Below are 24,564 nucleotides of genomic sequence, written 5' to 3'. Positions count from 1 at the left end.
GACGGGGTCGGGAACGCAGGGAAGCAGAGGCAAGAAACAAGTAGGGAAATACACCAGGGCGTCCATATGTTTCCTCTGCCTTTGGAGCAAACCCCGTCCTTATCGAGGAGCTGCTGGAGTGTAAGCGCCCGGGTGTGCATGTGCCAGGGTGTTGGCAAGAGACTCCCCAGGAGTCTCTCGCTGCTCCGGGGCGTCCTTGTGCTGCGGAGTGGCGCAGCGAGGCTTCAGCCTCCTTGGTTGATATTCTCTGGCTGATAGCGTTACCATTGCTATGTCTACCATGGTCTCCGCAGCCTACAGCGGACCCTCCAGGCAGGCAGGGACGCAGGGGAGGAAGCCTAGGAAGGCCGGGGTCAGCGGGAGATGATGGTGGAGAATTTGAGGACCGCTGTGGCCATCTCAGCCTACCCCTTCACAGTTTGAGGCCACGAAGTTTTTCTCCCACAAACACATCCCCTGCAACAGGTAGAGAAACAGGGGCACTCAGCTTTTAGCAAACCCTTTCACTGCCTACACTCATTTTAGAGTTTGCCACTCACTCACAGAGTATCAGAACGCCCAGACGTTAAAGAGACAGCAAGAATATGCACAATTTTGGAAAACGTTAACATTAAATGCCTCTTATGACCTGATTTTCTTCATCTTTGCCTATGCCCTGCAAGCAAAAATAACAACAAACTAACCTCACACCTAATTTGTTCCTAAAGGAGGTTTTGTGGTCAGCCAAAATGTCAATGTCTCCCAAATGTCAATGTCTCTGGGAGTGGCCTCACAGTCAACTCAGGTGCTCAGATCAAAAACATTCCGTCCATTGGATCCACCTCTAAAATGTGTCCTGGTCTTTCTCCTTTTTCCTTTTTTTTTTTTTTTTTTTTTTTTTTGAGAAAATCTCACTCTGTCACCAGGCTGGAGTGCAGTGGCACGATCCCTGCAACTGTCTGCCTCCCGGGGTTCAAGCAATTCTCCTGTCTCAGCCTCCCGAGTAGCTGAGACTATAGATGTGTGCCACCATGCCCAGCTAAATTTTGTGTTTTTAGTAGAGATGCATTTTCACCATGTTGGCCAGGATGGTCTCAATCTCTTGACCTTATGATCTGCCCACCTCAGCCTCCCAAAGTGCTGGGATTGCAGGCATGAGCCACCACACCTGGCTCGTCCCCTAAAAAAGGGGGCGGCCTGCCCCCCGCCCCTTCTCCAGAGTACCAGCATCTCTTTCTTGTAGGATTACAGTTCCCCCTCCCCACATAAACGCGAGTGTGTGTGTGTGTGTGTGTTTAAATGGGTAAATCAGACCATATCAGTCCTCTTTATGGAATCCTTCAGTAGCTTTTCCTTGCAATTGGCGTGCAATCCAGGAGACCTCCTTCTGCTCACAGCCCCAGCTGTTCCAGCCTCTGCTTTCTCAGACCACCAGGCCATTGCCCCCAGCCACCCTGGCTGAGCTCGCTGTCTAGCACTGGAATCTGTGTTGCTGCCTCCCAACTCTTCACACGGCCTCAGGAAGCCTTCCATGGTCACGCTCTGAAAATGCATGCTCTCTCTCAGGTCCCCTCACTCTGCAGCCTCCCTGCAGTCCCCACTGTGTACTCCTTCTTTATCTGTTTAATTTCTCCTTAATTACCTTGTGGTCTCTACTGGAGCACCTGGAGTCAGAGACTAATCTGTCTTGCTTACTGCTGCATTCTCATTCCCATAACGGTTCAGAGAGACACCCCACGCTCTGTGGCAGAGTGACTGGATGGGGAATGGACAGCCCTAACTTACCTGTGCTTTTAGACTCATGGAACACTTCTCTCCCCTAGGCTTTTTGTGCTCATCTGAGACTGAGAACAGCATATTCCTCTGGCCTGCACCTCCAAAGTATTTTGATGCCCACAAACCCATTAAACACATTTTGTAGGCAAGCCAACGTTAGTAAGGGATGCAAATAGCACTCAAGATTTCTAGAGTCGTGAGCTAACCATTTTGACCAGGATTTTGGTTCAAAAAGAAGTTGGATGATATGAATGAGCATGTCTAGAATGCTTTGTTGATAAGGGTCTTCTAACTCTTCAATATCGACAGTCCTTCCCAAGCCTTCTAAAATACTCGGGTTTCTCTGCTGTCAGAAACTTTATAGCAATTACTTAGCTCTCTGCTCCCCCACCAGCTTCACAAACTCATGAAGTTCCCTCCTCATAGAAGGAACTCAATAAGACATTTATAGAATGAATGACAGGTTCCTTTTTTTTTTTTTGAGATGGAGTCTTGCTGTATCGCCCAGGCTGGAGTGCAGTGGTGCAGTCTCGGTTCACTGCAACCTCCACCTCCCCCAGTTCAAGTGATTCTCATGCCTCAGCCTCCCAAGTAGCTGGGGTTGCAGGCACCTGCCACCACACCCAGCTAATTTTTGTATTTTTAGTAGAGACAGGATTTCACCATGTTGGCCGGGCTGATCTTGAACACCTGATCTCAAGTGATCCCGCCTGCCTCAGCCTCCCAAAGTGCTGGGATTACAGGTGTGAGCCACCACACCTGGCATTCTTTTCATTAAATATTTAGGTTTGTTCATTAATGCAGGTATAAATAGTTGGCAAAAGGAAATTGATGAGGTTTTGAAACATCGTTTAAACCATCATTAATGCAGAAAACCTCTTGCTACCCTCTTTAGGAAGTATAATGAAAACATGTAACTTGTAACCATCATGTCTTGGCACCGATCTGAACCCAAAAGAAGCAGGAGGAAGCAAAGATCCGTTTGAGGGCAAAGATTGGGTAAAATTTGAATTACCTCATCTTAAAGCTTCTGCCTCAGAGCGTAAGCCAAAATGTTGATTAGACTTTTAAAAGTGCTCCAGGGGCAGACTCTTCCACTGGTAAAGTAATTTTCAAAAAGAAACTGAAAATGGAAAGGGGAACGAAATGTGCCGGGCAAGGGTTAGCTTAAAATATTTTTAAGATTTTTTTTTTTTTAACTTAGAAGCATTGTATGGCAAGACACTTCTGTTTTCAGGAAGAATGTCTAGCGTTTGGATTTACGAAATGTTGGCTGTGTGCGGTAGCTATTTTGCAGAGGTGTTTGAAAGCAGATGGCGACTGTGCTTCTCAGTTTCTGGATGTGAATGTGGGATTTGGAACCTTTATTTTCAAACAGATTCTGTCTTGCTGGCTCACCCCCTCTGTCTCCAGTTGATTTTCCAAGTCCGGTTTTGCCATCTGTAAGGCTTTAACCATCCCCTGAAGTTTGCCCAGATCGATCATTTTTCCTTTCCTACTCGGACTTCTGAGGCTTCCCAACTTCAAACATGGGTGTTGCTCACACATGGTTTCTCTCCACCGTTCCCTCTTTGGCTCAGAAACGTGTGCAGAATGCACAAGGCTGCTGGAGCCTGGCTTTCCTAGCTCCACCTTCCCCTGCCTTGAAGTCCAGGAGTCCAGTCCACCTGGGCCAGGTGCCTGATTTCTAGGCTTTTAGGTGAAACATTCCCACAGCCTTGTTCTGTACCTTACCCTGTGCCCCTACTGCTCACAGCACCTTCTAGAACCTCCCCACTGCAGGCATCTGCCTTCCAGCATTGCTACTCTGATCTTGTTAATTAGACACACTGGCCTCCAAGTCTGCACCCTGGTACTGCAGGTAATGGCCACCCCAGCCCTGTCGTAGAGGGTGGCTGCAGAAACTTTGCTTTAGTTGAATTCACACAGTAACCCTGCCAGTGGGCCAGGGCCTAAGGATGGATGTCTATTTTTAACAGATGAAAAACTGAGACACACATACATTTCAGCTGGAGGTCACACTGCTAACATGTGACAGAGGCAGTCACACCTTTGACATCCACACTGTGCTTTTGCCTTTACAGATTCTCTTAGGTGTTATTTTTATGTAACCTTGATTTTAAAAATCTGTATTTTTTTGGCTGCACTATCACTGCCCACTTCAGAGTTATCCATCTCAGAGAACATAGACAAGGGGGTGCTGATTACCTCGTACTCTGTTACATACTGGACACGCTGTAGGGACATTGGTGGGCACACATGCATTTCTTGTGGTAGTACCTCATATCAGGCCTGAGCTGGGCCTGGGTCTTTCCCTTCCTCTGGTCCTTCAATCATGGTAGCAGGATGGGCATGAGTGCCCATCCGGGACTCCAAGCTCAGTGGGAGCCCAGCATAGAAGAGCAGTACCTGGTCTGGGGAGTTGATCACAGTCAGTAGTTTAAGAGATGAGTCAAACTCCACCTTGCAGCCTTTGGGGCCAGAGGATTCTCTGTTGCAGATGGCAGTCCTGTACATCATAGGATGTTTAGTAGCACCCTTGACCTCTACCCATTAGACACCTGTAGCACCCTCCCCCAAAGAATTGTGACAACCAAAAATGTCTCCAGACATTGCCAAAAGGGGCAGAATTTATGAGGCTCATTTCTGCTAACCCCCGTCATCTAGTTTTCTGCTAAAGCTCACACTAACTTGGCTTCATAACCAGTAATAATTTCCTGTCTTGGTTGGGCTCAGTGGCTCACGTCTGTAATCCCAGCACTTTGGGAGGTCAAGGTGGGCAGATCACGAGGTCAGGGGTTTGAGACCAGCCTGACCAACATGGTGAAACCCCATCTCTACTAAAAATACAAATATTAGTCTGGAATGGTGGTGCGTGCCTGTAATCCCAGCTACTGGAGAAGCTGAGCAAGGAGAATCATTTGAACCCCGGAGGTGGAGATTGCAGTGAGCTAAGATTGTGACACTGCACTCCAGCCTGGGAGACAGAGCAAGACTCTGTCTCATAAATAAATAAGTAAATTTCCTGTGTTTGGGATTGTTGCCTGACTGCCCCTTTGGAACAACATGCTCACCTCTGAACTTCCAGAAGAACTGGCCTTGGGCAAAAGGAGGGCCTTGTATTGTGACCAGCCTGAACTATGTCTGCTGTACCCCCATTGGAGTGTGCCCCTGAGGGCAAGAGCCTCCTTTAGCCATCTTGGTGCCACTGAGCCTCACACAGGGCCTGGCTGCCTTGCAAGTGACAGTGGGTGTGTGTCGACTGAACAATGATTGAAGCTGTTACTAGTATGTGTTTTGCAATTGTCTGGGGTTTCCCTGAACCTCTTCTCAGGTAGACAAGATCTAAGCCCAGCATCAAGACGGAATAGGGAGCTCTGCCTTCCTACTGCCCACCCCTGATGGGTTTGGCTGGAGAGATGGGCTCCAAAGAGGAAGGTTGCAGAGGGAAAACTGAATGAACCCATGTCAGTATTTGCAGGGGAGGAGGACAGGAATGATAAAGGCTTTCTGATGTTATGTTTTTCACCACCAGAACAAGAAAGCTTTCTGTTCAGCCATGACTCTGACTCCACGTCTTAACGCACCGCATGGGCAGCGGCAGTGGCAGTGACAACAGCGACCTGCCTTGGAAGATCGGCTGCTGCAAAGGTTGATGGCTGGCATGTCGCAAAGACCACCCAGCATGTACTGGTGTGTGGGGCCGGAGGGGTCAGCTGTGTGTCCAGAACGCGCCATGGAGACGCCTAATGGTAAGGACAGGGCTGTGCTTATGCCTGCCTGGGTGCGACCTGCCATGTTCCTGCTGCAGGGTATCTAGGCTATGTAAGGACAAGGAGTTGTCAACCAGAGGAAAGAAAATTCCAATCATTTTGTGCTCTTTCATCATAAAATATATCTTGGGATTCCCAAATTCTAGGTATTGAAGAACCGTGTATAATATTTATAGCGGACTCATAGATCTTTACAATTGAGACATCACTTCATGTGGAGTTAGAGGACTTTTTTTTTTTTTTTTTTTTTTGAGATGGAGTTTGGCTTTTGCTGCCCAGGCTGGAGTGCAACGGCATGATCATGGCTCACCGCAACCTCCACCTCCTGGGTTTAAAGCGAGTCTCCTGCCTCAGCCTCCCAAGTAGGTGGGATTACAGGCCTGTGCCACCAAGCCCCACTAATTTTGCATCTTTAGTAGAGATGGGATTTCTCCATGTTGGTCAGGCTTGTCTTGAACTCCTGACCTCAGGTGATCTGCCTGCCTTGGCCTCCTGATGTGCTGGGATTACAGGTGTGAGCCACTGGGCCTGACTGGGCTAAAGGACGTTTAAGCATAAGGATTTGGTTTTGTTTTTGCATTATAAAAACGACACATTTATTAAAGAAAAAAATTGAAAAAATAATTTTTTTAAAAAAAGGGAAGAAGGGAAAAGAATCATCCAGAATCACCGTATCTCAACCACAAGCACAATGAACACTCTGGCATGCTCTCTTCTAGTCTGCTGCTCTGTGGTTTAAGGGGCTTTGTTTTAATTTTACTCTACTTATAAGGTGTATGTCATGTTGTAGCTTGCTTTTTTCCCTTTTTTTTTTTTTTTTGAGACAGAGTCTCACTTTGTCACCAGGCGCCAGGCTGGAGTGCAGTGGCACAATCTTGGCTCACTGCAACCTCCGCCTCCCGGGTTCAAGCAATTCTCCTGCCTCAGCCTCCCGAGTAGCTGGGATTACAGGTACGCGCTACCATGCCCAGCTAATTTTTGTATTTTTAGTAGAGACGGGGTTTCACCATGTTGGCCAGGATGGTCTTGATCTCTTGACCTTGTGATCCAACTGCCTCGGCCTCCCAAAGTGCTGGGATTACAGGCTTGAGCCACCGCACCCGGCCGCTTTTTTTTCTCTCAACTATCTATCAGTGACATTTACCTAAGCCACCACCTAGCTCCTGTGAGCAAGAGAAACATTTCATTTATTTTATTTTTTACAATGTAATAGTTTCTTTGATCAAAAAGTGATTCATGCAGTGGGCAGCACTCAGAACCAAAAGAAACATGGATTTCTGCAGGAGCTCTGTGTACAGTTATGGACCTAATCTTTATTCTCCTGTGGGACACTGGGCTGCTTCTAGTCATTCACTCCTGCTGACAGCATTTCCTTCCCGTCTCTTCATACTCGATTTCAAGGTTATTTCCGTAATGCAGGTTTACAGAAGTTGGATTATTGGGCTTGAACGCCTTTAAGCTCGTGGCACATACTGACAGATTTTTCACTACAGTTGCACCACTTCTAGGACCAATAGGATATGATTGTTAATAAATATGTGTTAATCCCTTAGTATGTATCAGGCGCCACGTGTACAGGGTTGAGAGCTTTATGAAATAATGTCATAAAATCCTCACAACAACCTGTGAACTTGGTGCTTTTATCTCTGTTTTATAGCCGAGGAACATGAGGGTAAGAGAGGCTAAACTCATTTATGTCAACAACTCAGAAATCACAGAATTGCCATCGGAAGCCCGTCTTCATTGTAGAACACTCATTGTTAAATGCCAGGCCATACCATGGGAGGTGAAAGGGTCAATATGCTGGGTGTGAGAGGTCCATGTTTATACCCTTAACCATGTTAACTAACGATCAGGCACTGTAGCTGGCTTGGCAGACACTTTGTTCAGCTGTTTGAATGTTTTTTCTCCATCTGAAATGTCCAGCAGCTGACCAGGGTGATGTTTCTGGAAGGTGTCTTTTCACATCCATCACCTTATGAAAAGGGAGACTAATTTGCTTCTTGACATTGCCCAGCACTAAATCTTTCCAGAGTGTTCAGCTTGTATCTTTGTAAATGTTCTTTTTATTTCTTTTTTTTTTTTTTGAGATGGAGTTTCGCTCTTGTTACCCAGGCTGGAGTGCACTGGCGCGATCTCGGCTCACCGCAACCTCCGCCTCCTGGGTTTAGGCAATTCTCCTGCCTCAGCCTCCTGAGTAGCTGGGATTACAGGCACGCGCCACCATGCCCAGCTAATTTTTGTATTTTTTAGTAGAGACGGGGTTTCACCATGTTGATCAGGATGGTCTCGATCTCTTGACCTCGTGATCCACCCGCCTCAGCCTCCCAAAGTGCTGGGATTATAGGCATGAGCCACCGCTCCCGGCCCATTTTCTTTTTCTTTGTTTTAGATATATGACTCTTTTCTGTTGTGTGGTAGGAAGGCCTTGCTCTGTTAGTGTGAGATCAAGGTGGCGTGGGTGACAGGATGCTGTCCCCAATTCAGGGGTAGCACCTCCACCATTCCAGTGCAGGTGCGGCTACCTTACCTTCCTGCTGCTCTTCTTTTCGGCCCTGAGGGATGAGGGACCAAGGTGGGGGCAGGGACCTTGGGTCTGTTTGGGGCCTGTTGGGTAGGTGACTGTGTCATCTGAAAAAGCCCCAAGGAGGTGCTGCTCCCTCCCCATCCTGGTCAGCAGTGAGTGATCTACAGGAGTGCTTCTCAACCATGGCCCACAGAGTCACTGGGTAGTGGCCCAAACTGGCAGGGCCCTGGTACCACATGGACCCACTAGAGCAGCATCTTGGGGTAGGGGGCAGCAGGCAAGCACAGGTAATTTTTTTTTTTTTTTGAGACAAAGTCTCGCTCTGTCACCCAGGCTGGAGTGCAGTGGCACAATCTCAGCTCACTGCAACTTTCACCTCCCAGGTTCAAGTGATTCTCCTGCCTCAGCCTCCTGAGTAGCTGGTACTACAGACGTGTGCCACCATGCCCAGCTAATTTTTGTGCTTTTAGTAGAGACGGGGTTTCACCATGTTGGCCAGGATGGTCTCGAGTGATCCACCCGCCTCAGCCTCCCAAAGTACTGGGATTACAGGCATGAGCCACTGTGCCCAGCCAGCATGCGTAATTTTTTAAAGTTCCCTGGTGATTCTAACATGCAGCTAAAGTGGAGAATCAACCCATCTGAATGGTTTGAGTCCCGTAGAGCAGCGCTTCTCAAATTATCATGTGGACACGTTCCCTGGGGATCCTGGTGAAGTGTAGAATCTCGTTCAGGAGGCCTGGGGCAAAGAGAACCTTCATTTCTAGGTCCCCAGGGACTCCTCAATTGATTCTTTTTTTTTTTTTTTCTGAGACAGGGTCTTCGTCTCACAGGCTGGAGTACAGTGGTGCAATCTCGGCTCACTGCAACCTCCCCTCTGAGGTTCAAGCGATTCTCCTTGCCACAGCCTCCCAAGTAGCTGGGATTACAGACGCACGCCTCCACACCCATCTAATTTTTGTATTTTTAGTAAAGACAGGGTTTCACCATGTTGGCCAGGCTGGTCTCAAACTCCTGACCTCAAGTGAGTTGCCCACCTCAGCCTCCCAAAGTGTTGGGATTACAGGCGTGAGCCACCATGCCCAGCCTTCCCCATTGATTCTTACAGGTCCCAGGGACCAGGACGTAATGGGCCCTGGACAAACCCATCCCCACCTCCAGGCTCCTGGCAGGACAGATAACCAGAAAATGTTATGTGTCCCTCCCCCAGCCCCCCATGACTTTCCCTAAAGGCCTGCATGTGAGCTTGGCCCTGCTCCTTAGGAGGCGTCCTCTCCCTGCTGATGGTAAAGAGAAGGCGCAGAACAGTCTTTTCTCCCCCTGGCCTCTTTCCCCATTGGGAGCTTAGGAGTCCCTGCCATCCCTGTTCTGTATAACTCAGGGGACACACACAAGGGCCAAGGACCCTGATGGGACCTCAGCAGCCTTCACTGCTTACATCCAAAGTTAGACCTGCTTCCACTGACCTCTTTTCCTTGATGTCTTTTTGGAATAAATGTGGAATACTTGACTCACTGTGACTGCAGCTGAGTCCCTCCGGCTCCCCGCAGGACTCACCCTCTGAGCGTGTCCCTGGAGCCTAAGCTGGATTTGTCCCATCCCACCTTCTCCCAGACTTTGTGGGGTGATAGCCCTGTTTCCCCTCTCCCACTCCCCAAATCCACCAGCCTCACTCAGGGAAGACTGTTTCAGACCTAATTTCTAGCTCTGGCTAAGAAAAGTTGGCTGCCAGAAGGAAAAGTAATGATACTCAGAATTAAGTAGGGACAGCTTTCTCATGCTTCAAAAATCACTGGAAGATAACGTGTTTGAAAATGATAACCTTATTATTACTTCTGAGTATGCTTCAGAAAAAGACCCATATTTTAAGAAGACACAATGTCAGCTGGGCACAGTGGCTCATACCTGTAATCCCAGCACTTTGGAAGACAGGCGGGAGGATCACGAGGTCAGGATTTCAAGACCAGTCTGGTTAACATAGTGAAACCCCATTTCTCCTAAAAAAAAAAATACAAAAAATTTGCCAAGTGTGGTGGTGTGCGCCTGTAATCACAGCTACTTGGGAGACTGAGGCAGGAGGATCACGTGAACCCAGGAGGCAGAGGTTGCAGTGAGCTGAGATCGTGCCCTCAAGCCCGGGGAACAGTGAGAGACTCTGTCTCAATATATGTATATTTTAAACAACAAAACACACAGGGTCTATTTCTGGGTGTCGGGGTAATGGTATTTTTAATTTTTTATATGTGTACTGGGCGTGTCTTTTCATACCCCCTACCTGTTGTGACTTACGTGACCTTGGCTCATGTTTGTTTAGAATGCTCAATCCTTTCCAAACCCCTGGATTCAGCTTCACCAGCTGGTGTGGAGCCGGGGTCTGTGTGTGCTTGCCCTGCCGCGCAGCCTGCTGTGTGTCTGTGCAGCTCAATAGTGTCCCGGGAAGGTGTGTGACAGTCTCCACCTCATTAGCACCGGCAGCAGTCAGCTCGCCTGCAGTGCAGGAGGAATGGTTGGAAAGCTTTGATGGGCGTAGATTTGCCAGCTGACAGAGCAGCTGTCGGTGAGATACTGGGCATGGGCTGTAGCGCGGGCACTACTTTGACAAACATGTCATTAGACGTTTATTCTTCCGAGTGTGTCTGACACCAGCCAGAGTGGAAAATCCAGTTCTGCCAGCCAACGAGGGCTGCTTTGGAAAGTAGAGAAGTGAGGAAACGTCCAGGTAACTCAGGTGGAGAACACTTGGGAGACTGCTGATCGCGGAGGGTGGGTGGAGCTTGAGCAGACATTGCCCAGGCAGTGTCCCACGCCCCTCAAGGACTGCTCATCACCACACCCAGCATGGACCCAAGGAGGAGAAGGAACATTCCAGAAGGTCTTCAAGTCCCAGGTTGTTTCATGGCTACTTCCAGTGTCTCGTATTTTTCTCCTTTGGCTTTTTCAAACCTGTATTTGAAATACAATTTCTCGGGCTGGCTTTAGCTCAGCGGTTACTTCGACAGTGCTTTCTATGGTGGAAATACAATTTCTTAATATAGGAGCTAAGAGCTTTGCTCAAGTGGGGACTCTTCCCACCTTCCAGAAATACAAGTAGGAAATAGAATTAGGAAGTGCCGCCAGGGTGGCAGCCGGCCTTCTTGTCAGGCCACAGCAGGGCAGTCTACAAGGGACAGATCCCCACGGATGAGCGGAGCCCACCTCTCTGACCTGTTCCTGCTGTTGGTGTCCTGCCTGACTGTGATGGGCTGTGTTCTCGCTGTGGGAGCCATGGGTAGGGGTCAGGCAGGGCCTTGCAGGGGTGGAGATTCCAGCCTGGCCGCAGGAGCGTGCTGGCCCCTCCAGGGAGCACAGCCACATCTGGTCAGGAATCTTCTAGTGAGTGAGAAGGACAGGGAGGCTGATTGGTGGCCCAGGTGGCGGGCGAGGTGGCTGTGTGCGTCCATCCATTGCAGGTGGCAGTTAGCACAGCTGTGCTTCATGCCCACAAAACAGAGCCCAGCTACAGATGCTCTGGGCCTTGATGCGCCTTTGAACATTTGTTTTAACCCGAGGCTTAGATCTCCTAATTACTTGTCCGGAATGTGCTTGCTTACTCCTAGCGACGGGGAGCTGACTCCCTAGCAAACAACGCCAGCCTTTCTGTGGACAGGCCTGCTCGGAAGGGGATGCTGTGGGGCTCTCACTGTGCCTGGCTTTACTCATTGAGGCAGATCGGAATCCCATAACCCATTTCTTGGAGTCTCTAAAAGCAGATGTGTGGTCCCCACTGCAGACTCCTTTTTAGGCTGAATAAGCCATCCCACGGTCAGGCCACTAGCAACTTTACACGTTCTGCTTAAATATCACAAGAGCTTTTTGACTTTTCAGCCTGTCTGTGTGCTAATTATTAGGCCATAGACACTTGGGTCTAGGGGGAGAGCTGCCTCTACCTGCTTCCCCACTCTGCCGTGGACGGGCTCTCAGGAGCACCCCCATTGATCCACCCCATTCTAGGTGGTCTGAGCCTGAAGGTGGTGGCTCACTAGAGCCCTGGTCCTCATCCCCTGCCTGGCCTCCCCCATCCACACTTGCTCCTGGCTTGGTCCCCTTTATGTGCAGTGTGCAGGGCAGCCCTATCTGGTGGTCTCTGCACTTGCTAGGGAGCAGCCCAGGCTCACTTGGCCTGCATTCAGCCACCAAGAGATATTTTCTTACCAGCCGTCCGCCCTGGCCCCCATGAAGAGGTCCGTAGCCTGAGAGCAGGAAGATGTTCATGTGGGCATCCCCAGATCCTGTGCAGAGGCCAAGGATTGTCACCCCTCCTGCTTTGCTTGAGCCAGACATTGAAGGAGCCATCGCTGGTGATTTTTCTGAAATTCTTTAGTTCTCTGGGAAAGGAACCCTCCCACCCCACCACCCCTAATGCCATGTAAGTCAGCTTGAGCTCGTGAACTGCACGCACATTTTGGGGAACTTTGATGAATGAAAATAAGGAGCTACTATTGCTCTTTGGAAGTCCCAGTTCTGAGTCCCTTCACTGTCCCAGTCACCCTTGGTTTCGGTTTGTCCAGATTCCACTTAACCGTCTTGCCGTTTATCGGGTGACATTTGTCATCAAGAAGAAAAGGGAGAAACCAAACAGAAACACACACATCTCAAGCGATAGAACCCTCCCTGAGCTCATCCCCCAGTGCTGCGCAAAGAAGCACACACTAGTCAGACGTCATTTTTTCAGCTGTAAAGGACTTTTTAGGAGCTCCTTTTGCAGCTCCCTTTGCTCATGCTGCTAGGGTTGTGCCTGCCTACCTCCTCTCATCCCCTGTCCAACATCCGGCACCCAGGGGCCGGGGCGTGTGGCCGAGTGTTGGCTGAAAATCGCCTACCTGGTCATTTCAGGAGAACCGAGAGCAAAAATAATCTACATGACGCTTTGAACTTTTCAGTGACTTAGAGATATTTAAAGGCGTAGAAAATGTTGTTCTATTATTTTAAATATGGAACCATGTTACGATGCAAATTTGAGGTTAGAAATTGAATGCAAATGAGCCAGAATGGCTCTCTGAAGTTCCTGTTAGCGGCTCAGTTTGGACTTGACACTGCCATGTAAACTCTGAGAGACAAATGGGTGGTCACAGGTGGCCCACACCTGCAGGGGTTAGAGATGGAGCGTTCAGGGTCTCACTCTGCTGGTGGGCCTGGGTGGGGGAGGCCAGGGATAGGGCTCCTCCAGTCATTCTGCCCCCACCCCAGATTCCAGGCTCAAATGACTCCAGTGGGCAGTCACCCTAGTCTCTGCATGAACATCACCAGCATCCCTGCATTCAAAAATAAGAAGCAAGCAAGGAGCCCCTGCCTGACAGCATTCTCCTGGCACCCGACTCCTCCCTGAAGGTTAAGAAAAAAGTTGTATGTGGAATTCCACAGTTCTCACAGTGGATTGAAATGATAAGGAGAAAGCCACAGTTCTTCTTGGCCCCCCATCCATCATGCCGATGGTTGATCACTGTTAGCTGAGTGCGTTTTCTTTTTTGTTTGGTTTTTTGTTTTGAGATGGAGTTTCGCTCTTGTCAGCCAGGCTGGAGTGCAGTGGGGCGATCTCGGCTCCATGCAACCTCCGCCTCCCAGGTTCAAGCAATTCTCTTGCCTCAGCCTCCTGAGTAGCTGGGGTTACAGGTGTGTGCCACCACACCCAGCAAATTTTTGTATTTTTAGTAGAGATGGGGGTTCGCCATGTTGTCCAGACTGGCCTGGAACTCCTGACCTCAGGCAATCCACCCACTTCGGCCTCCCAACGTGTTGGGATTCCAGGCGTGAGCCGCCGCGCCGGGCCTGCGTGTTTTCTTCCTAACCTCTTCTGAAGCACTTGCGTGGTTCTCCTTGTGTGTATTTCTGGTTTTACGTGCATATTCAGTTGTACCTACTATTGCGCAGCTTTTTTCTCTAAGTATCTCTCAGAGTTCCCTCTATATGTACCACATTTGGTGTGAATACAACCACATTTCGTCAATCTCTTATTAAAGTGTCTTTAGATTCTTTCTACCTTTCGCTTCTAAGAGTTGAACGTTACTGTGTCTGCCCCAGCAGAACTGCAGGATCATGGAATAAGCACGTTACACCTTATCGAAGGAATGCACACCCCTGGTTAATGAAGGCTGTCAGACAGAGGGACTATAATGTAGGAAGAGCAACAAGGCCCTGCCCCAGTGTCACCTCCAGAGTCCTTATTTCCTGCTTCTGGTTTGATTCTTTGGGTAATTACCATTTCTAGATGTAAAGAAGGTGCCTGCACCTCTCTATTGCTCGTTTGTTGAAACAGTGTCTGTTGATTTCCTGCCATGAGAAATGAATATTTCCTCCCGTTTTCGACCTCATCTATCTACTGCTTCCTCTGCATTTCATTCTGTTGGGGCTGACTCCTCCCTAGGTTGCATTTGTGACTTTAAATGATATGTTCCCCTGGTGATGACGACTGCTCAGAGATCCAGTATCCTGTGAGGCCCTGGAGATGAGCACCACCACCCGCTTCCCTGCTACCTCCATCCGCCTCCCGCCTCCCACCCGGGGCTCTTACTTTGAACCCAAATAACAAAAACTGGACTCTTACTTTGAACCCAGTTAAATAAAACTGGAACGCATCAGCCTAAGAAATGCCTAAGAAAGGGCCCATGGGAGGCTCCTGCAAGAGACTCTGTGTTCCTAAGGGCATCTTTTTCTTGCCCGCTCCCACAATCTCGATTGGAATCCTCTGCCTTCAGGACTGTCTCTCTTGTCCTCTGATCAGGTTTCATTCTCACTGCTCTGTGAGTGACCTGGTTTTCCTTTTCAGAAGCTTTGAGAATCTTCCCCGTGTGCTTGGTCTTTTCAACGTAAGCCATGGGTGAGAGCCCCCTTCCATTCCCGCTGCTCGGCACTGCGTGGGCCACGCACGTATCCCTTTCAGGTGTGGGACATTTCTTGTATTTTCTTCGATAATATTTTTCTCTTCTGCTTTTGCTTTTGTTTTGTTTTTCTGGAACTCCTATTGATTAAGATACACGTTGCTTATCTTTTTGCTCACATTTTCCAACTCTTCCTCTTTTTCTTAATGTTTATAAACTGTTGGCCAGGTGCGGTGACTCACACTGGTCATCCCAGCACTTTGGGAGGCTGAGGCAGGTGGATCACTTGAGATCTGGAGTTCCAGACCAGCCTGGCCAACATGGTGAAACCCCATCTCTACTAAAAATACAAAAATTACCCGGGCGTGGTGGTGCACACCTGTAGTCCCAGCTACTCGGGAGGCTGAGGCATGAGAATTGCTTGAACCCGGGAGGCAGAGGTTGCAGTGAGCCAAGATCATGCCACTGCACTCCAGCCTGGGCAACAGAGCCAGACTAGGTCTCAAAAAAAAAAAAAAAAAAAGATTTGCTTGACTTTATCTTTTTTTTTTTTTTTTTGAGACAGAGTTTCCCTCTTGTTACCCAGGCCGGAGTGCAATGGTGCGATCTCGGCTCACCGCAACCTCCGCCTCCTGGGTTCAGGCAATTCTTCTGCCTCAGCCTCCTGAGTAGCTGGGATTACAGGCACGCACCACCAAGCCCAGCTAATTTTTTGTATTTTTAGTAGAGACGGGGTTTCACCATGTTGACCAGGTTGGTCTCGATCTCTTGACCTCGTGATCCACCCCCCTTGGCCTCCCAAAGTGCTGGGATTACAGGCTTGAGCCACCGCGCCCAGCCCTGCTTTATCTTTAACCTCTCTATTGAACATTTCATTTTGGAACTCAATCTCAATTTCCAAATCTCTTTCCTGTTCTTGTTTATTTTCATAGTATTGTGTTCCTGTTTTATGTATGCAGTATTTTCTTCAATTTCCCAAAGGATCCTAATTGCCATTTATTTTATTTTATTTTGGTGTCAGTCTTGTCTCAGTTCATTTTTATTTATTTATTAAAATGTCAAAATCATGTATCGAAACCAACATTTTACAGTGAATTCCAGATAAATCAATAATTATATGATTCAAAGCATTATTAGAGAAATTTGCAATCAAAGCTGACTTTGCAGACAAAGAATGTTCATAAATTACATAGAAAGCAACTTCCTGGGATACTAAGGCAGTGAAAATGCTGACAGAAAAATAATTTTCATTGGCTCTTATTTTTGAAGTTCTTATTAATGGCATCTGCATTCTCTACATTTCTTCTGAGGCCTGGCTTTGTGTTCGTCTTTATTAATTCAGCATGATCATTTCAACCATTCTTATGCATCGGTTTGTGGAGGACACAGTTCTAGATGCTGAGGATGCAGGAGTGTGGCCTCTGCTCTCACAGGCCTTCCAAATGTAGCAGGAAAAATAGACAGCAAAGAACAAGAGGACTGAGCAATGTAGCTCACACCTGTAATCCCAGCACTCTGGGAGGCCAAGGCAGGTTATGGCTTGAGCTCAGGAGTTTGAGACCAGCCTGGGCAACCTGGCGAAACCCTGTCTCCAAAAAGCACAGGAGGGAGGGTACATAAACATTATGGAATACTATGCAGCCACAAAAAAGGATGAATTCATGTCCTTTGCAGGGACATGGATAAAGCTGGAAACCATCATTCTTAGCAAACTGACACAAGAACAGAAAACCACACACCGCATGTTCTTACTCACAAGTGGGTGTTGAACAATGAGAACACATGGGCACAGGGAGGGGAACATCACACACTGGGGTCTGTCGGGAGGTGCTAGGGAAGGAATGGCAGGGGATGGAAGAATGGGGGAGGGACAGCATTAGGAGAAATACCTAATGTAGATGAGGGTGTGATGGATGCAGCAAACCATCATGGCACGTGTATACCCGTGTAACAAACCTGCACATTCTGCACATGTACCTCAGAGCTTAAAGTATAATTTAAAAGAAAAAAAGTTAAAAAAAAAAATGTTGCCAGGCATGATGGAATGCACCTGTGATCCCAGCTACTTGGGGGAGGCTGAGGTGGGAGGATTGCTTAAGCTGAGAGACAGAGGTTGTGGTGAGCAGAGATCACACCACTGCTCTTCAGCCTGGGTGACACAGCCAGAAACTGTCAAAAAAAAAAAAAGGAAGAAAGAACAAATTCAGAGAGTGATGCTGGATGAAACATTAGAGTAAAATCATGTACAAAAGAGGCACAATGTTGCCGTTTCTATTTGTTATTAGCTAAGACATTGATGTTGAATCTCAAATCTGCTCAGTTGACCAGAAGGAGGCAGCCATGGAAAGGCAGGGAAGAGTGTTTATTGAGCATACTGAAAATAACAGAATGATATGCCCAGCCCTCCATCCTGTGCTTAGTCACACACTCCTGGCTATGTCAGAGCCTGCTATGGTAAGGGCCCTGGGAAGCCAGGAAAATGTCCTCATGATGCTTATAGTCCAGCAGGGGAAACAGTAAATCAACATGCACTCTACTATCAGGAGTGATCAGGGCCGTGACAGAAATCACAACCGGGTTGCAGGGATGGGGGGGCGACAGGCATGGGGCGCTACTGCGGCTCAGAAATCAGGGAAGGTGCCTGGGGGCAGGTGGCACTTATGCAGAATGAAGTGAATGGAGTCAGGAGGTCAGCCCTGTAAAGGAGCTGGGGAAGTGGTACTCCTGGCAAGGCATCAATGAGTGCAAAGGCTGGGCAGCAGGAATGAGCTCAGTAGGTTTGAGTGACCGCACGATGGCCTGTGCAGTTGGGGCAGTGAGAAAAGCACCAGATGTGGCTGGAGAGGTGAGCCTTCACAGCAGGAGTATACATTTTGTTCCAGAGCTGATGGAAACATCTGAGGAGCAGCATGATCTTATTTAGGAAATGAGAAGGCTTTTGCCAGAGCCCTGGAGAGAAGGCACAAGGCCTAGCCCCGGATGGTGGGGTAGGAGTGGGAAGAAGAGAATGCTCTGGGAATAGGTTTCAAAAGAAAGCTATCAGGACTTGTGTGGGTATTTTCACACAAGTCACAAACCACCCTGTCACTTGTTGGCTTAAAAGAACAATGAATTATCATTTCCCAGGTTTCTGTGGGCCAGGAATCTAGGCAGGGCTCAGCTGGTGGTTCTTCTTGCTTCACTCCTGGTCTGTCCCCTCCATGCTCCTTGATGTGACTTATCTCTCTTCCACACACTTTCTCATCCACCCCATGACTAGCGCAAGCTTCTTTACAGCCCACGGTCAAAGTCTCAGAGTTCAGTAACAGAAGCTCCTAGGCCTCCTAAGGCATAGGCTCAGACCTGGCACACGTCACTTCTGCCACCACCTTTGGGTCAGAGCAAGTCAAAGCCCAGTCCAGATTTAGTCCAGGTCAGGAAATAGACTCCACCTCTTGGTGAGAGGAGCAGGCTTTGATATGGGCTAGATGAGTGAGGAGTAAAAGAAGGAGGGATCAAAAATATACCCATCACTCAGATTTTACCAACATTAATCTTTTGACATTTTTGCTTCAAAAATGTAAGTCAAACCTGACAGATACAGCCAGAACCCCTTTGAATCTCTCCCTGATCACTGCTCTCCTTCACCTCCAGGGCTAGCCATGATTCTGAAGTTAATAGGAACCCTTTATGGCTGTGTGTGAGTGTGTGTGTGTGTGTCCATAAACATATGATATTGTTTCTGCCTTGCCACGTGGGTCGTCTCTGGGCTACCACCTGTTGTGCAAGGGTTGGCATGAACTCCACAATGTCATCCACTGAGGTTAGAGAATAGGCTTCATTAAGAGAAAGAAAAGCACAACTCCGGAATCTGCAGGATGGCATGGCATATATGGAAGGAAGGTATGCCGGGTCGTCTACTAGACAGGGCTGGACGGAGCTGGTTCTACTCCAGCCAAGGGTCCAGCCTGGGTCTCCTCTCTCAGAAGCCCAGCCTGTCAATAGCATGAGAGCTGTGGGTGCCGGCTGCTTATATGGGACGACTCGGGGTCTGTGGGCTGCTCAGTCCTCAGTGATGAAGCCGTAGACCCTTGGAAAACTGAGCTTGGGTGCTATCACTTCATCTGGGAGAAGGGGGCATCTCTCAGCTGGCTCACTGTCCAGCTGTGGTGGGGATGGGGCGGCCAGAGTCCTGATTTGTCAATTCTGCTCCTGTCATAACAGTTTCCAGACTAAAATGCTTAATTAAATATTTTCATACTGTGCCAGTCCTTTTGCAGCTTGCTTCTTCAACCAGCATTGTTTGATAATATAAGTATGTACAATACTTTCTAAGAAGCGGGGTACATCCCTTTGCCTATAAAACCACATAGGCCTGGTGCTTTTTGATGGGTAGATGTCTTACTATTGATTATCTGTCTTTAAAGGTTATAGGTTTAGTTAAATGTTCTGTTTATTGTTGAGTTAATTTATGATATAAATTTTTTAGATAGTTACCATTTTATCTAAATTTTTGAATGTTTTAACATGAAGTTCATAGTGGTTCAGGATTTTACAATATATTTTTAAACTATGCTACTCATTTTTAACATATACTTTACAATTTAAAAGTACAACAGGAAATACAACAGAAAGTATCCATTCCTGCCCCCGACCCAACCTCAGTCTTTCAACTGCCTTCTCTTCCAAAGAATCAGGGCTAATACTTAGTTCCCTTCAGAAACCACAGTTTTTAGCCATGGACTCAAAATGGCATTTCCCCCCTTTTCATAAGACTTCAGCTATGTGGATCTTTAAAATGTTATATTTTTACCTTAGATTTCCTTTTTTAAAATTATTTATTTACTCACTTACTTAGAGACAGGGTCTCACTCTGTCACCCAAGCAACAGTACAGTGGCAACATCTCGGCTCACTACAGCCTGGACAGCCTGAGATGAAACGATCCTCCTACCTCATCCTTCTAAGTAGGTGGGACTACAGGTGCAAATTTTTTTTTTTTTTTTTTTTTAAGAGATGGGGTTTTACCATGTTGCCCAGGCTGGTCTCGAACTCCTGAGATCAAGGGATCCACTTGCCTTTGCCTCCCAAAGTGCCAGGTTTACAGGTGTGAGCCACCACACCTGGCCACTTTTAAAAATTTTTTATTGCAGAAAGCTTTGAACACAGTACAAAAGTAGAGAGAATATTAAAATGGGCCTCCTTTGTACCCATTACCCAATTTCAGTAATTATCACACACGGCCAACCTTTTGTTTTTTCACCCTCTTCTTTTTAGTTGACATGTAATAATTGTGCTTATTTATGAAATACAGAGTACTATTTGGATACATGTATACAATGTGTAATAATCAGATCAGGATAATTAGCATATCCATCATCTCAAACATTTATCATTTCTTTGTGTTGGGAACACACAAGAGCCACTCTTCTAGCTTTTTGAAAATAGACCACAAACTATTGTTAACTCCGTCCCCCTTCAGTGCTCTGGCACACTTCAACTTATTCCTCCCATGCAGGTAACCCATCTGTCCCCATCCTCTCCTTCCCCGACATGGCCCATCTCTGTCCATGTAAATCCTCTTCTCTCTCTTTCCAGATGCTTTAGAACCCAATTTCATACTTATAGCTTTAAGTCTAAAAAAGAAAAAACAAAATACATTTAACATGCATTTTAAAATGTATGTTTAAAAATCTATGTTGACGTATGCCCACAATAGCATGCAACTGACAGGCTAGGCTTCTGAGAGGGGAGACCCAGGCTGGACCCTTGGCTGGACAGCGCCTGGTGTGGTGGCTCATGCTTGTAACCCCAGAACTTTGGGTCACTGAGGTGGGCAGATCACCTGAGGTCAGGAGTTTGAGACCAACCTGAAACCCCGTCTCTACTGAAAATACAAAAAATTAGCCTGGCATGGTGGTGGGCACCTATAATCCCAGCTACTTGGGAGGCTGAGGCAGGAAAATCGCTTGAACCCAGGAGGTGGAGGTTGCAGTGAGCCCAGATCGCACCAGTGCGCTCCAGCCTGGGCAACAAGAGTGAAACTCCATTTCAAATAAATAAATAAAAATAAATAGCAAGAATAAATTTACAAAGTCCAAATATTAAACAGCCAGTCAATGTTCAAATGTCCTGGATTGTCTCTTAATTTGGTTTTGTCATTGGTTTGTTTGAGTCAGGTTTGTTGAGTCCGTGCCCCTGCATGCTGCTGGGACAGTACAGTTCCTAAGTGTCCTAATTACTATTTTTCTCCCTCAATTTCTTTTTCCTTGCAGTTTCATTGTTGATAAAACCACACTGTTTGTCCTTTGCAAGTCTCCACAGTCTGGATTTTGACAATGGCATCCCTATATGTGGCCTGACATGTTTCTGTCTTCCCTATGTTTTTGTAGATCCAGAGGTTTGATTAGATTTAGTAAGATGTTTTGGCAAAAATGCCCAATAGATGGTATGTATTTCTCCTGCCTCACCTAGCCACAGAATGTCTCACTGTCTCTCTCTATTGCTCAGTGTTTCAGTGATTTCTGGTGGTGTCAGCACGATCATTCATTATAAAGGTTCTAATGGTTTTTTGACTTTTGACACACACTTTTATCAGTCATTGATGGTTGCGTAGATCAATTATTTAATTCAAGGTTGCAAAGTGGTGTTATTTTAAGCCTGTCTTTCCTTCTTCATTTATTAGCTGAATGCATCTCTAAGGAAGAAATTTCTTCCATCAGCTCTGTGGTACTTTGAGTTACAGTTTGTAAAGCAAAGTCAGGACAAATGTTTGGGTTTTTTCTCATTCATTAGTTTTCTCATTCATTCTCCTGAAAATAAGTCAATTTCCTGGCACTTCTTGAAGGTGGCCCATTAAAGTGGGTTTTTTTTCTTTAGTATCATTATGAACTCATGAATTTTAACTTATTTGATTCTTGATGCTAAAGCTGTTCCTCTTTTGCCAGGAGGCCCCCTGAGTAGGTTCCTCTATTTTTTGCATGACCCCAGGAGTCTTTGAAAACTTCCTTGCTTTCTGATGTGACAAGACGTCCAAGGCCAGGTTGTCCATATCCTGCCCCGATGCACAATACACTTTCTCCAAGAACCCCTGTGTCCTTCGGTGGTGATGTCATGATTTTAAATTCTCGAATGTGGTTCTGTGTCCTTGTTCCACATATTGCTTGTGTGTTCTCACGTGTCCTGCTCTCTCTCTCTCTCATTTTTTTGTTGTCGATCTTTCTGTAAGTTTATTTCACTGGTCCTTCTTCTTCTTTTTTCTAAATTTACTCCTCCTCTTTTTTTTCAGCTTCTTGACCAGTATCCTGTCACTTCTGAGGACATATTTTCGCAACTTGAGAATTACTCTTATTTAAGTACACGCTTCTGAAATTCTTATTAGACACATTTTGAAAAAACTTCAAAAAATTTCTTCAGTGTCTGTCACTCTTTAGTCTCTGCTCCCGGCCTCCTTGTCTTTTGATGCTACACCCTCGGTGTGGTCCTCCAGATGCCTGACCCGTCCTTCAGCGTCTTCCACTCTGCTCTGTAGCTCACCCACTGCGCTTCACAGTGCAACACTTCTCCTTTTAATTTCCAAAAGTTTTAGTTGATTCTTGTTCGTGGATGCTGTGTCCTCCTGTTTCTTTCCAAGACATCAGTAATATTTATTCTGAGTTCATTCTTGCTCTACTAACATTAATTCTGCATAAAGAAGGGCCCGGAGGTGCTGGAAAGCTGGAGACAGAGATTCTGCTTAGGGAAGCTCCCGTGCTAACTCGGTCTTTTCCTCCAGGATAAGGATAAACAGTTGCTGATACCAAGTTGCCTTGTGAACCGGGAGAGCCCAAAGCTCCCTTATCTCAGTGATTGATTTGTGTAGGTTTCCCCCGAGCAGTAATGTAAGGATCCAGCAAGATGCTCTCTGACCTGGCTAGACCCTGCCTTGTACAGACATTGTCACCATCAGCCGTTCACTTCCTCCTGGGGACTCTGAGACCCGAGGGGGACAGTGGGAAATACGACATGGCTTCTGCCCTAGATGGTCAGCCTGCTTCCAATGACACTGTGCCCTTGGTTACATATATAGGGAACAATACTAGCTTATTTTCTGTGTATGTGTGTGTCTGTGTGTTTGTGTATATGTCTCTTGGTGTGTGTGTGTCTGTGTGCGTCTTGGTGCATGTCTGTCTCTGTGTCTGTTTGTGTGTGTCTGTGTGTGTCTGTGTCTATGTGTAGGTGTCTGTGTGTCTGTGTATGTGTTCTGTGTGTCTTTGTGCACCTGTTTGTGCCTGTGTGTGTGTGATTTTCTGTGTATCTGTGTGTGTATGTGCCTCTGTGTTTGTGTGTCTGTATGTGTATCTGTGTGTGTCTTTGTGTATCTGTGTGTGCCTGTGTGTTTGTGTGTCTGTGTATCTGTGTGTCTTTGTGTATGTGTGTGTGCCTGTGTGTTTGTGTGTCTGTATGTGTATCTGTGTGTCTGTGTATCTGTGTGTGCCTGTGTGTTTGTGTCTGTATGTGTATCTGTGTGTGTCTTTGTGTATCTCTGTGTGTGCACACATGTGAGAGAGAGTGTGTGTGTGATGTGTGTGTGTGTGTGTATGGAAGGTGAAGGTGTGATGTCTCTTCCTGCTGATCTGTGGCTTGCTTGGGCTTGGTTAGTGGAACTTGGTGCTTCTCTTCATGGTGCTGCTCTTCCTGAAATGTTTGCAGGTGCCAGGTGGATGCTGACTGTTCTGTTTGGGACTCCCTGTAGCTGTCTGTGCATTTGTCACAATAGGCTTTGAAGAGGAGGGCCAGGGACTGCAGCAGGCTGCCTTGGGGACATCCAGAGTGGGCCTTCCGAGTAGGGGGGCTCCATGTGCCTCCTGGGAGTTGCCCACCATACTTCCTCTTCAGCCCAGATCAAGGGTAGACCCATCAGTCCCAGGCTACCTGGCATAAGCTGGAGATGGGCCAGATCACAGGAGTCTGCCCACTGTGGCTCCCCACTCTTTCCAGTTGCCCTGCTGGTCACCTGGGGGCCCTCTTGTTTCCCGTGCTCCCTGGCATCCCCGGAGCACTCCCAAGCCTTCTCCACCTAATGCACAATGGATTCCAACCTTCTTAGGTCGCTGCTTCTCCCATGCTAATAAGGCTTGTTGATATTTTTGATAATTTCTAAGGATTTGGAGCAGAAGGTGGTGGCTACAGCCAGGCTCGGGCTGCTGTCTTGATCTCATCTTCCGGTGTCTCCTGGGCATCTCCAAAGTGTGTGCTTGCAGGAAACACTGAATGAGAGTGTCAAGAGCCTGGGCTTTGCAGTCAGAAGGAATCAGGTTCAAATCCTGGTGCTTCCGCAGCTAGTCCTGTCTGTAACGGGGCATGGTTAGAATCTGTTTCCAGAATGTTTAGCACCATGCCAAGTGCACATGCTAGATGGACCCTCAAAAAATAGCCTTTTTTTTTCCTCTTTCTCCATTGGGCAAATTGTGTAGCCTCAGCTGGACTCCATTTCTATTAGTGAAAATGATGATAATGTTACAATAGTTAAAAAAAGAAAGTAGGGTCCTTACAAAATGGGAAGTCTGATTTTATTGGCTCTAAGCTAGAAGTTACGGAAGCCATGAATTTAAAATGTGGTCAGTCTTCATCTTCAAATGCGTGTACAGCTGAAACGTGATGACCCTCAAATCTAATCATCAAAATTAAAGCTTTTA

At 47.2% G+C, this 24,564-nt stretch overlaps 1 protein-coding gene across 5 annotated transcripts in view; it reads left to right on the top strand.

Annotated features, from left to right (window-relative positions):
* Window positions 1-24,564, top strand: part of LRRK1 (leucine rich repeat kinase 1) — a 148,997-nt gene that overhangs the window by 442 nt on the left and 123,991 nt on the right. For all 5 annotated transcript variants that reach the window (XM_008998289.5, XM_054257195.2, XM_054257193.2 and 2 more), the window contains exon 2: window positions 5,291-5,507. In XM_008998289.5, the coding sequence (XP_008996537.2) occupies window positions 5,411-5,507 (97 nt within the window). In that variant the 5' untranslated portion in view covers window positions 5,291-5,410. The remainder of the gene's footprint in view (window positions 1-5,290; window positions 5,508-24,564) is intronic.

Source organism: Callithrix jacchus, chromosome 6 (genome assembly GCF_049354715.1).
Source record: "Callithrix jacchus isolate 240 chromosome 6, calJac240_pri, whole genome shotgun sequence".
Classification (NCBI taxonomy): Eukaryota; Metazoa; Chordata; class Mammalia; order Primates; family Cebidae; genus Callithrix; species Callithrix jacchus.
The sequence above is the reverse complement of the archived record's forward strand: the minus strand, read 5'-3'. Positions and strand labels throughout refer to the sequence as shown.